General features: G+C 49.3%; 1 protein-coding gene across 4 annotated transcripts in view; it reads left to right on the top strand.

Moving 5' to 3' along the window:
* The window catches only part of DDX41 (DEAD-box helicase 41), a 227967-nt gene that overhangs the window by 84109 nt on the left and 129621 nt on the right, over nt 1–14237 (top strand). For all 4 annotated transcript variants that reach the window (XM_078652765.1, XM_078652768.1, XM_078652767.1 and 1 more), the window contains 2 exons: nt 6933–7069; nt 8776–8848. In XM_078652765.1, the coding sequence (XP_078508891.1) occupies nt 6933–7069; nt 8776–8848 (210 nt within the window). The remainder of the gene's footprint in view (nt 1–6932; nt 7070–8775; nt 8849–14237) is intronic.

Here is a 14237-nt window from a genome sequence, read left to right as displayed (position 1 = left end):
TGCCCAGCTCTGTTCCGGCTCAGTTCCCGAGTCGGACATCCAGAGGAGTCGCGTGGCTCTTCGGTGCTCGAGGCCCAGTCAACGCAACCAGACTTTCGACGGCACATCATGGAACGGAGCCCGTTCAAGAGATGTCCCGTGTGCAACTCAAAGTATCCCCATATCGACGTCCACCCGGTGTGCAACAAGGGCCTGTCGCCGGATCACGATGAAGCCAACTGTATGGCTTGTTCCCGTTTTCGCTCCAAGAAGACTATTCGACTTCGGCGCGTGGCGCGCCAGGAGTCCCAGCAGACGGGCCCGGCACCGGTGGACATTTTCGAGGGGGAAGAAGCAGAGAGCAAGAAGATCCAGAACCGATTTCAACTCCAGCGGTGGAGATCGACTATAAATACGACGCAGACGTCGAAGTGCTCGATACAGGAGAAGTCGTCGACGAGGTAGGAGACGACAATGAGGCCTATGGGGCCACGGAAGATAGCTCAGGAGAAGACCTATGCCCCGTTCGAACAATCACTAAGGCTCAGGTCGAGGGATCGCCACATGGCCTTACCCAAGATCTTCCACCTGGATCCACGGCCTCTCCTACGGGCCCGGCTACGGACACTTATACGGAGCCGCCGTTGGTCAAACGAAATCGAAAGTGAAAGCTTCGGTGTCGACGAAAAGGAAAGTGATAGAGACGCCGCTGAAACAGAAGACGTCTGTCGCTCTGGTCGCTTCCTCGTCTTCCGACATGTCGGGGCAGCCGAAGCCGAAGAAGGTTGTCGACCCGGTGAAGTCGCTCAAGGGCGTCGAGCCGAAGTCGCTCAAAGGCGTCGAGCCCAAATCAATCAAGGGCGTTGAGCCGAAGACTGGGGCACCAAAAACAATTGTCAAAACCGCCGACCCGAAACCGTCGGCACCGAAGGCCGTCGTCACGGAAGAAGGACACGGCGCACCAAAAGGGGCTGATCCTGCACATCGGCCGGAGAAAGCCAAGACGTCGGCGCTCGAGTCTGCACATGCTGGTGGACCGAGAACGTCTGTCGGGTCGACGAAACCGTCCGCATCCTTCACGAAGCAGGTGTCGGACTCATTGCAACGCATCAGGGACAAGGCTTCTGCGGTCGATCCGAAGGATACTTCCACCCCAAAGCAAGCTGCCAAGACGCCAAAGTCCTCGGCGCCACTCCTGTTCACGCTGCCGCCGAAGGTGGCGCCGAAAGCGTTCGCACCCAGATCGGTCGACGAAGCGCCCATGAAGGTGTCTACAGGGTCGAAGCCTTCCCAGCCACTTGTGAGCTCGAAGCATCGACAACCCCTGATGGAGGAGCAGTCGGAACACTTTATCGACGCCGACACCGGTAAACTTACCCTCTATAAGAGAAAGATCACACCGGCACAGCCTATGGAGTCCTACACGATTCCTTTGAAGCGCAAAAAGACTTCTACGGATTCCCCAGTTCTGGTTGAGCCAATTAATCCTCTGACTCGAACCATTGCTCCACCCTCACCCACTTATTCAGACGTGGAGGCTGGGGAAGGGGACGATGAGGAGTAGAACTTCCCTGCCGACACTGATCCTGAGGATAACCAGGACTCATGGGCTGATGCAGGGGACCCAGGGGATCAGCAAACTGCCCCGGACACTCGGGTGTACAATGTCAAAACCTCTCCTACTGAGGATTCGGCAGCATTTAATGCTCTAATTGAGAGGGCGGCTAAAAACCACGACGTCCAGCTGCATGCTGACCCTATTGATGTGGACTTCCTGTTTGATACCTTTTCCACCTCAGAAAAGACTGTCAAGACTCTCCCAATGCTAAAGGGGGTTCTGAAACATGCTGCAGACATTTTTAAAGAACCCACACGTGCCAGGGTTATAAACCCTAGGATTGAAAAGAAGTATAAGCCGGCACCTGGCGACCCTACCTACATCAAGGGCCAGTTGCCGTTAGACTCTCTGGTTGTTTCTAATGCCCGGAAGAGGGCGAATTCACAAACCACTGGTGATGCTCCTCCCCCTGACAAAGAATCTAAAGTGCTAGAAGCATCAGGGAAGAGGGTGGCGTCCCAAGCGGCCAATATCTGGCGTATTTCAAACACTCAGGCACTCTTGGCCAGATATGACAGGGCACACTATGATACACTAGAGACCCTGTTACAACACTTGCCAGATCAGTATAAAGAGGCAGCGGAGATGCTCATTCAGGAAGGGAAGCTCATTTCAAATGCTTCTATTAAATGTGCACTGGACGTAGCGGACACCGCGGCCAGAGCCATTAACACAAGTGTGATGTTGCGACGTCAGGCCTGGCTTAGGATCTCCGGGTTCAAACCGGAGATACAAACCACCATCCTCAATCAGCCTGTGAACCCTGATAGATTATTTGGCCCTGAGGTGGATACCACCCTGGAAAAAATAAAGAAAGATACAGAGACTGCAAATTCCATGGGGGCTCTCCAGTCCCAGCAGTTCAGGGGCAGTACTTTTCGTCGCTCAAGTAATAGAGGTGTTTCCAGAGGCCAGATGTCCCAGCAAACACAGTACACTAAAGGTGGGGCAAAGTCCTCTTACAACAAGCAAAGTAGAGGAGGCTATCAGGGCAACAGCACCAAGGGCAGAGGTCGTGGAAACAACAACTCCCGCTCCTCCGCCGCCAACAAACAGTGACGCCTTGTCACTCCCCCCCGACCATACAACACCTGTCGGGGGGAGACTCCAGCAGTTCCTGCCAGTCTGGAAATCCATCACCACAGACAGGTGGGTCAGAAAACTTATCCAGTACGGTTATTGTCTGGAGTTAACATCCACTCCACTCAACATACCACCAAAACACCGTCCTATGTCCACAGAGCATTTGCACTTATTGCAGCAGGAGGTACTCGTCATGCTGCAAAAAGGGGCAATTGAGCTCGTGCCGGTAGAGGAAGTAGGCACAGGAGTGTACTCCCTGTACTTCTTAATCCCAAAAAAGGACGGGTCCATCAGACCCATACTGGACCTCAGACCCCTAAACCAGTACATTCTATCAGAACACTTTCACATGTTAACGCTGCAGCAGGTTCTTCCGTTGCTCAATCAGGGAGACTTCCTCGCAACCTTGGATCTCAAAGATGCATATTTTCACATTCCACTACAACCGTCACACAGAAAATACCTCAGATTCACCATTCAGAATCAGCATTATCAATTCAAGGTCCTCCCTTTCGGGGTGACCACAGCGCCCAGGGTCTTCACAAAATGCCTGGCGACGGTGGCTGCGCACCTCAGGAGGCAGAACGTTCACGTATACCCTTATCTGGACGACTGGCTTGTCCAAGCAAAGTCGGCCCAGCAGTGCGCTGCCAACATGTCCCACACCATTCACCTTCTTCACGATCTAGGATTCTCACTAAATTATCCGAAGTCGCACCTTCAGCCAGCCCATGTGCGGCAGTATCTGGGCGCGACTATAGATACTCTGGCAGCCACTTCTCAGCCCAATTCTGTGCGGATCGACAGCATTCAGTCGCTGATCCAAAAGTTCAGACCGCAACACTCGCTTCCAGCAAGAGTGTTCATGCAGTTGATAGGCATGATGGCCTCCTACATCTTCATAGTCCCGCACGCGAGACTACATATGCGTCCGTTTCAAGAGTGCTTGGCGCACCAGTGGACTCAGGCTCAAGGGCAGTTGAACGACCTAGTGTTGGTGACCAGTCGGGCATACAACTCTCTGCATTGGTGGAATCCACACAACCTTTGCAAGGGCCGACCGTTCCAGGAGCCTGTGCCACAGATTATCCTGACGACGGACGCATCTCTCCAGGGATGGGGAGCTCATGTACTCCACTACACAGTGCAGGGACTATGGACAACGCAGCAACAGAAGATGCACATCAACTACCTGGAGCTGATGGCAATCTTCATGGCGATGAAGGCATTCAAGGTACATCTGTGCAACAAAGTCGTGTTGATTCGGACGGACAACATGACAGCCATGTACTATATTCAAAAGCAGGGAGGTACACACGCTCCACAGTTGTCTCATCTGGCTCAAAGCATGTGGAAGTGGGCCATTCAGAGGAACATCTTCCTCATGGCGGAACACCTCCCGGGCAAGGACAATCAGATGGCGGATCTGCTCAGCAGGTACAGCCACCAAATGCACGAGTGGGAGATACACCCATGAGTACTCCGCCCGTACTTCCAGCAGTGGGGTCATCCAGAGATAGACCTGTTCGCCACAAGGGAAAACGCAAAATGCCAAAGCTTTGCCGCCAGGTTCCCTCACCCACAGTCGAAGGGCAATGCGATAGGGATGAACTGGTCAGGCAGATTTGCGTACGCTTTTCCCCCAGCACCTCTCATACCGCTGGTGGCACGAAAGCTAAAGCAACACTCGATGACACTAATCCTGGTTGCTCCAACGTGGGCACGCCAACCATGGTACACCACGTTTCTAGAACTCTCCGTGGTACCGCATCAAAGGCTGCACCTCACACCCAGACTTTTGACGCAGAGCCATGGCGACATTCAGCACCCAGATCCGCAACAGCTCAACCTGGCGATCTGGCTCCTAAAGTCTTAGAATTTGGCTACCTTAACCCCTTCCATGCTTATGACAGAACGGTTCCGTCATGAGCGACGGTTGAGCTGTGCTCATGACAGAACCGTTCCGTCATCGTTCCATTAGCTCAATGGAACGTTCAGCACAGCGCAGGAATCTGCGCCGCGCTGAAGCGGTTAACTTGCCTCCCGACTGCATGGATATCATACGGGAGGCGAGGAAGCCCACCACTAGAGCTTGCTATGCAGCAAAATGGAAGCGGTTTGTCATTTACTGTACAGAACACAACATCAACCCGCTGGATGCATCTACTCACAACATCATTTGTTATTTGTTACATCTTTACAAATGCAATCTAGCATATGCTTCCATTCGGATACACTTATCCTCCATAGCGGCTTATCTCCAAAACAGGCAGCGTCTCTCGGTTTTCAGAGTGCCTGCCATTAAAGCTTTTCTAGAAGGACTGAAACGGGTCATTCCTCCCAGGACCCCCCCAGCTCCTGTATGGAACCTTAATGTGGTCCTCACCAGGCTGATGGGCCCACCTTTTGAGCCTATGCATTCATGCGAGGTTCAGTTCTTAACATGGAAAGTGGCTTTCCTAATAGCGATTACGTCTCTGCGGCGTGTTAGTGAGCTCCAGGCGCTCACCGTACAAGAGCCATTCATACAAATTCACTCGAACAGGGTGGTGCTGCGTACTAACCCTACATTTCTTCCTAAGGTGGTTTCACAGTTCCATGTCAATCAGACTATTGAACTGCCTGTGTTCTTTCAAAAACCAGAGACAGTGGCCGAAAGAATGCTCCACACTCTTGACGTCAAACGAGCTTTGATGTACTACATCGATAGGACCAAAGATTTTAGGAAGACAAAACAACTCTTTGTTGCCTTTTCTGCCCAACACAAAGGCAACCCCATTTCCAAAGCAGGTATAGCCAGGTGGATCGTTAAGTGTATTCAAATTTGCTATCAAAAGGCTAAGCGCACTTTAACGGTCCCCCCCCAGAGCCCACTCCACCCGCAAGTTGGGGGCCTCCATGGCTTTCCTTGGTAATATCCCTTTGGAAGACATTTGTAGAGCAGCCACATGGTCTACCCCACACACATTTACTAAACACTACTGTGTAGATGTGCACTCCAAGCAGCAAGCAGCTGTAGGGCAGGCTGTTCTAAAGACACTTTTTCAAACGTCTGCAGCTGGCACAGGCGGCCGCCGATAATGGAGGGACTGCTATATATTCTATGCTATAGATATGAATTCAGCAGCCCACATGCCTCGAACTGAATATGCTACTTACCAGTATGCATCTGTTCTTGGCATGTAGGGCTGCTGACATTCATATCGCCCGCCCTCCTCCCCGGCGCCTGTAGCGGCTGCAGAATTCACACTTACTCTTAGCATGGTCATCGCTCACACTGTTACACTCCATCTTCGCCACAATGGCTAAAAACAATCTGGGGATGGAGTCGATGCCCATGCGCACTGTAGTCCAGGGGAGGAGCAACCTATCTCGTGATACTTCGAAGACTCTTCCAGGACAACAATGTGCAATCATCCGGACCCAACACTAGGCGGCGATCTATGCTATAGATATGAATGTCAGCAGCCCTACATGCCAAGAACAGATGCATACTGGTAAGTAGCATATTTATTACTAGCTGTGCTTGACGCATATCCTGCAGTGCTACACAGCGGCTGATTTGGGGTGCATCTGACTTAAGTGGCCACTGATGTTTGCATTGACTGTCTCAGGACATACTGAAAAAATCTTAAGGATCTGATACAGAAGAGGATGGTTGTGGAATTGTAGATAGAGGCTCCCATATGGCTTTGTTGAGCCAGCATGTACCCTTCTTCTGATATCGCTTTGCTCATTATTTATGGAGCTTCTGATTAAGTCCTTGTGTCTGGGGATGCTGATATCAGAGTTCCTACCAGAGGGCTAAGTACTGATAGCTCCCTGTGTGTGAAAGTACTTGTTGGCGGGTGGTGGGGTGGGCGTGGTACTGGAAAAGGACTTGGAACTAGTGGAGACAATCTCTGTACATGCAAGATGGTGAAAGTACTCTTCTTATGCCAGCTAAGACTCTGTACTGCCTCTCTGCATTTTTTTACATTATGCGGAGTGAGGTAGAAATAGTGACATCTTTCTCAGAACGCGACTATATATTGTGGGTAATTGTGTGTGTGTGTGCGTGTGTGTGTGTGTGTGTGTGTAAAAGTGCTGAGAGTTTCTCACTGTTTTGGTTGTTCATTTGTGCAGCAGGAAGTGTTGAACTTGTGTGTTATCAGTCTGGAGAAAGGTGGAAGTACTGAGATCCCATGGCGAATGTGGGTCTATGCTGTTGCCCTTCAGTAACCTGATTCTGCTTTATTTTTTTTGTGATCAGTTGGAAGGCTCCTCATTATATACTGAGCATGTCTGAGGCTCGACACAACCGTGTGCGCAAGAAATACCACATATTGGTTGAGGGTGATGGCATCCCAGCACCAATCAAGAGCTTCAAAGAGATGAAACTACCAGCAGGTCTGATGTAGCTTTAACCGTTTTAATACCTCTTTGACTACCTTCACAGAGGCTTTAACTGCACATTATTACCACCCTCTCCCTCTGCTTCTTATTCTTTATTACCAGTTATTTTACCTGATTTTAGAAATCCTAATTTAGCTGGTTCTGCTCCTACTGGTACTCTCCGCTGCTCTTGCAATCCTCTACTCTGCATTTTCCCCTTTCACTCAGCTCTTGCTCTCCCCTTTGCTGACTTCCACCCTTCCTTTTTGGCCACTCCTTATTATTTGGACCCACCTTCCCTAGTTAAACATCCTCTTCAATTTTTGATCATTTGGCTCCCCTTCTTTCTGTTGGGCCTCCTTTTCCCAAAATTGCCTTTATTGGACCCTATTCCTCTCATTAAACCCTCCCTTTTCTCCCTAATGTTTTTTATATTGCATTTACACAAGACCTGTGTTTTTATTTGTGTTTTATTTGATTGTGTTTGTATAATCAAACCATCGCTGAAATGTTTGCATTAAAGGGGTGTGCACTGGGGTACTACCGCCAGCTATGTTGTTCAAGAAGTCCTATACGGTTGCAATTCAGTGTTTTCTTTATGAATGAAAATGGACTGTTTTGTACTTGTTGACCATGCGGTGAGAACGCATAGGATCAGAGTTCCAGGTGCAATTGCAGGGCTTACATGGTGCTCTTATTCATGGAGATAGGTTAAATTTGTAGTGAAAGTGAACAAACCCTTTGTCGTATAGTTCCTATTAATCTATATAGGATCGACACGCTTAGACAACATCGACTGTGGAATTGGTGTCCAGACTGATTCCAGACACCCCCACCAGGTATGTTCACCTGTATACCAGCTAGCTCACAGTGGCACTGTAAACTCATCTTACCAAGGAGAGAATAGTTCTTGGCAACTATCGAACATGACAACCCTATCCCATCAGGGATTGTGGAACAGTACAGTACTTTTCGCTCAGTCACCTGTGCTCACTTTGTCTCAGAGAGATGCACAGAATAAACGGTGGGGACGTTTTCCAATAAGCATTTATTGAACTAGCGTCATTCTAGTGTAAAATAGGTGTGCTGAAGCAACCATAAGACAGAAACGGATATAAATTATTATAAGCACCAATAGAGTAAATGGATGGTAGATTCCTACCAAAGTGATAAAACCATGAATACAGGCAGGTATATAAATACATGACAATAAAAATGCGTACTGCTACGATGCAACCCTAACTAGATCTACATATGTGTACCTAGAATGTATGTTGGTGTAGAGCCAAGAATCCCCCTAGGCTGAGGCCAACCCCATTACCTGAAGTGATAGACTGTGGGACCCCGTCTCGGTCTCGAGATGGACACCCCGCGAGGGATGCCAGACCACTGCGAGCTGGAGTGTCTGTGTGCAGGAACCTCAGCGTCTCGCGTCAGTGTGTCACCATGGAAATCTTTCTCCTCTGCCCCAGAAAATGATATGGTGTGTGTATATAAAAGAATCCTCATGCATAAGAAATGAGGCTTGTTTTCTGGGAAAACATTATGACATTTATGCAGCACCTTAACTAGGTAAAAGGTCAATACCAAAAACCGTTCTGTAGTACAATGGCAGGGAAAATGTAGATGGAAGGTTGGGTGACTACCCAAGCCTATGTTGGGCTACATTACAAAACATAACACCTTTTTCTAAAACCTTTTCCTTTTTTCTTTATTGTTAGCCATCTTACGTGGACTGAAGAGGAAAGGCATCCTGCACCCAACTCCCATCCAGATTCAAGGCATTCCTACAATGTAAGTTCAAGATCCACTTTGAATTTGTCTCCTGTGAGTACCCTCTGAAGGTCGCTTGATTTTTATTTCTATGTTCATACCTGACGCCAGTCTTCTATTAGGAGTTTTACTTTTTCATCTACTCTATTTTCTCACCTCTCTATCATGGCCAGATTGCTGTTTAAAGGAGGCTAGGTTCTCTACTGTACGTGATCCCTGTTTTGCTCACTCTGCATGCTTTTGCTGTGGTCCCTTCTTTATTTTGCTAAAGTCGTTCTTTATTAACATTTTCAAATCAGCACCAGTATAAACATGGCAAGAGAGTAAATGACATTTCACAATTCTCAAAGCTAACGTAAGGGATAAAGATGTCATGTGCAGTGTCGCATCTTTCAGAGAAGATTCTCATGTTAGAGGCTCGGGATGGGAGGGCATTGGGGGCATAGGGTTAATGATCTAGATACTAAGTCCTAGAGGGACAAAATTCCACATAGTGTCTCATATATACAGGGCCACTCGAATTGTGTAGCAAGGGGGAGGGTCAAATTCTCCAGTATTGGGGTGTCTTTCATAGATTCACATGCCTGAATCATTCCCCGTCGTCGGAGTGGGAGTCCCACGGTACATAAAAAAGCAATAATATGCCTATAGAAAAACCAAAACCTTGGTAATAACAAACCAGGAAGAAAAGTAGCCCTAAGCTACAGTGTACAGAACTTCCAAACTCGTGACTATCCTAGTCATTTTGTTAGTCCAAACTGCAGAAATTCAGGCGACAGCACCCACCAGAATGTTCTCCTCAGAGGCTCAGGCTCTCAGATTTTCTACTGCACGTCGTGTGAAGGGAGTCTCCCTGAGCTCTGCTCAGTTTTTCTTCTTACTTTGGTTGGTTTTTACCTTCTAAAGATGTCTACTTCTAAATCCCTTTTTAGGGCTTGTGATTCCTGTGGAAAGCTAAGGCTTTTTAAGGAGGATCCTCACAAAAAATGCATATATTGTCTGTATCCAGATCATGAGGTGAAGGAGTGTAAAATTTGCAGAACCTTTCCTCAGAAAACCCTCAGGGACAGAGAGGGTCATCTTCTCCTGTGGCGCCAGAAGATAAAGGACCAGGATAACCCCGTTTCTGAGGTAGGGAGTGTAGGAGAGTAGGGTCTGCAATCCTATGATCACCCAGATTTTTGCTTTTTGCTGCACTGGTTTACGACTTTCCCTGGCTGTGGGCCTGCTAATCAGACCCACAGCCTAGCTGTTCTCTCTATCCAAATTGTACTCAGGTACTGAATTGGCACTGGGCCCTCTCCAAGTCCCTGTACCCAGGGCTGAGGTGCACCCAGAAGTCTCCCAGGGGCTGAAGCATGTATTGTGCCACCCCTGGATTGACTAACTAAAACTGACACAACTGGCTGCACGACAGCTGGGGCAAGGTGGTGTACTCACCCTTTGCTTTAGATATAGTATACCTATATCTAACCCTAAAATGGACACACAGATCTCCTATCAGTCACTCCTATGGCAGGCCTTAACAATCCTGAAGGCAGAGTGCTTGGAATCGTGTGAGATGGTGCTCTGGCATGAGCTGAGCCTGTCTGCGGCTTTCGGGATCTATCCCTTAGCCGTTTCCAGGATATCGCATACCATATACTCTTAAGTGCATTATAATCCTCGCGGTTATGTGCCAACTCTGGTATCGCTTTATCAAAACATGTCGAGTAAGGTGTCATACGAATTGGACTACTAACCCCTCGCCAATTCTGGCGACGGGGTTAGCATTCCACCCTTCTAGAGGGACACGACATGCATGTAACCTATAACCCGGTTAAAAGTCAGACAGAGCCTTAGCATCCACAAAATGGATGCTGCCACCGAGACACAAGTCTGCCCTCCTGCTGCTGGGAGTCCTCCCAGAGCAGGAGATAAGGACAAAGGGTTTCCTGCCAGGGGCGGTGCCAGCACCGTCCCAGACAGGGTTTTGTGTATTGTAGGTAGGCAGGGCTTTAGAGGAAGGTGACTGCACGTGGCACCCCGGTGCTCACTGTGCATAGGCTGGCTGGAACCAGTTCCAGGGTCACTCCAGACCCTGTGCTGGGGAAAAGCCCGCCAAGGAAGTGGGTGTAACCACCCCCCTCCTAGTCCCACCCATAGGGCAGGACTTAGTCGCGTGCCAGCCCCTTTTTACAGGATAAAGGTAGAGACTGGCCCCCTTCCAAATCAGATCATCTTTGAATCCTGAAACTACTTTCCACGAAAGGAACTCAAGACTTCTTCCTAAGATTTCTCCCTTGTGACTAAGGAGTAGTCACCCTGCATCCGCAGGCACCATCTACAGAACACTGCGGTCTGCTGCAAGTCCTTCCTCCGGAATCCGACTGCCCAGCTCGACGAGAACCGGCTTCCCTGGCACCTCTGACCTCTACCTGCATCATCAGTCACGCTGAGATTCGTGGGTGTGACGAGACCTCGAGGGACCGGCCATCTTCAAGACTGCACGACTTCTGAACAGCAAGCCCGCCGAGTGAATTCCTGGTGAGTGCTTTGGGGCCGAGAAGCCCCCACCCTGAGCAGCTCCAGCACCGAAGAGCAGCCCCCCAGCATCTCCACGATCTGCGTGGGGCCCTTCTGCTTTTTGCTGCTCACCGCGTTGTTTGGCTACTAGCCCGCTGGCTTGTGGCCTTCCTGACGACGCCCGACGACATTTCTGCTGCTGGTCTGGTTGCTCCAGACTGGCTCTTGCCCCCTTCCAGAAGAGGAGCACCCCGGACCCTCCTGGTCCACTCAAGACGCCATTTTGAGTCCACCGCGTGGGCTTGAATTGGCCAAGGCTTGTTGCCCAATCCTGGGTAACTTCGACGCCAACGACTTCATCCTTCGTGGGACAGCTCGCACCTCCATCCTGGTCGCCGACAACGCCTCCTGGTCCGAGAGACTGCAGAGCCCAGCAGCGCCCACTCACCTGACTGCGGTGACTTCGCCCGGTGCCATCCTGGTGCCCACTTAATCACTGGCTAGTGATTCAAGAACTTGGTCCCCTCTGCTTTCAGGTTTCTTCTTCCTTGATCCAGGCTTGGATCCATCGAACTTTCCTTCACTGGTCGCCTGCCAGCAACTTCTTCCTTCCAGGCTCCTGGTCCGGCAACGAGATCCCCGACGTCTTTTCAGACCTATGCAGCTGCAGCCCCTGGGCTAGGTAACTTCGGCACTCCGGTGTCCCAGCATAGCCTCACTATCCAAGGGTCAGGATCCACTGTCGTTTTCTTCCTACCAGGTCGGGTTCGCCCGTGAACACTAACTTTGCCTTTACTAGCTTCCATAGACTTTGTCCCGCATCCCGCGTGAGAGTACACACTCTGCACCCGAGTCCCCTAGGTCTCCTAGAAGTAATCTAACGATTCTATAGCCAAGTCCTAGCAAGTCCAAAGCCTATTAGTACTGTACTTACCTGCTAGTAATTTCGCATTCCACTTTTAAAGTATATGGTTTTTCGTGCCCCTCGGGCATTTGTGTATAACGTGCTAACTTAAGTATTTTCGTAAGAGTTTTGTTGTGTGCCTAGCACCCTGTCCTCATAAAGAGCACAGGGTTGTTGTGATTCTAATAAATACACTGTTTATTTTCATAACACTTGTGTGGTGTCCTTTCACTGGGTGTTCAAGGGGTAATGTGATGGTAAAACAGCTGGCTTAACACGCCCTCTAGAGTCTTAGCCTTAGACTGCTCGTATCCATGCTACTAGGATAGCTGGTCTATAAGGTTGACTTACAACCAATCATCAATAAGGGTTGTTTGGACTGATATATAGTGATCACTAGAATAGTGAACACTGCACATCAGGCCAACTTCTCACATTGGTGAGCAGCGGTTGGGATTTGAGCTTGCTGTTGTTTTACCACACATGCCCTAAGAATATCTTGTGAAAGATCACATAAGTACTAAAGGTACATATAACTTAGCTTAGAATACTCTGAGTTCTACTGAACCAGCTGTTGTAGCTCCTAGGGCCTAGCACACCCTAAACTACAACTCTAGCAAGGGATCAGTAGGCAAACATATAGTGTAGGTAAGTGCACCACTTACACCTCACTAGAAAAGCATGTCGACTCAGGGGGACTCTACTGAGACTCCCCTGGTCAGTGTTGACCCTCCACAGGTCACTTCAAGATATGCAGCTCTCAGCTTTCATGAGATGAGACAGATCTGTGTCTCCAGAAAACTGAAGCAGGGGTCTAACCCCACCACTTCCTTTCTGATAGGTCTCTTAGAGACATATGATGCCAGAAAGCTTTCTCAGTTACATGAGAACATGCCAGCCTTAGAGGGAACCTCTGGGGATCCAGATCTCCACAACACTGATTCAGCAGTTGAGGAGGAGGATCAGGAGGTACTCTCTGGGGATGAGGTAGACAAGGGTCTTGAGGTAGTCAGAAGGCTAACTAGGACCAACTTAGACTTGCTTGGGCTAGGATCTGGGGGCCCCCCAGTACTAACCCGAAGTGGGCCTAACCTTGGAGTTAGGAGAGATAGATCTCTTTCTAGGGACTCCAATAGATCTCTGCACTCTAATGCCTCTTCTCAGGGGAGAAGGAATCCTCCACAGAGGAGATTTACTTCCCCTCAGAGAAAAGAGCATGAAGCTAGGATGAGACAAGCTGAACTGAGGATTGAAAGGGAAGAAATTGCCCTGGCCAAAGAGAAGCTTGCCCTGGCAAGAGAGCAGCAGATGAGTGGGCTAGCTCCCACTGGTGGCAGCAATCTCCCAAGAGATAGAGAGAAGGGTTTAGATACTAAACACCTGACTAAAATAGTGCCCCCCTTTAAGCAAGGGGATGACATCCAGAAATGGATGGCTGCTCTGGAGAGGGCCTGCACTGTGCAGGGCATTCCCCAGAGTCAGTGGGCAGCTATACTGTGGCTCTCCTTTGATGGTAAAGGTAGAGATAAGCTCCTCACTACAAGAGTGGAGGATGCTAACAATTACCAGGTCCTGAAGAATACACTGGTTGATGGGTTTGGTTTAACCACTGAGCAGTACAGGTTGCTGTTCAGAGACACCCAGAAAACTCAGTCTCAGGACTGGTCTGATTTTGTGGATTGTGCCACTAAGGCTTTGGAGGGCTGGTTGCTGGGTAGCAAGGTTACAGATTACACAGGATTGTATAATCTAATGATGAGAGAACAAATTTTAAACAATTGTCAGAACCAGTTGCTGCACCAGCACCTTGTTGATTCAGATCTGACCTCTCCCCAAGAATTGGGAAAGAAGGCAGACAAATGGGTCAGGACAAGGATCAAGCAGAACCAGAACCAGAACCAGGGTGGTCAGAAGAAAGCAGACCAGAAGGGTAATGTTAAGAATGATCAAAATGACCAGAAGTCTTCACCAGGTCCCCAACAAACCAAAGAGGGTGGGGGT

Source organism: Lissotriton helveticus, chromosome 7, assembly GCF_964261635.1.
Source record: "Lissotriton helveticus chromosome 7, aLisHel1.1, whole genome shotgun sequence".
NCBI lineage: Eukaryota > Metazoa > Chordata > Amphibia > Caudata > Salamandridae > Lissotriton > Lissotriton helveticus.
Note: the sequence above shows the minus strand (reverse complement) of the source record. Positions and strands in the feature narration are given on the sequence as shown.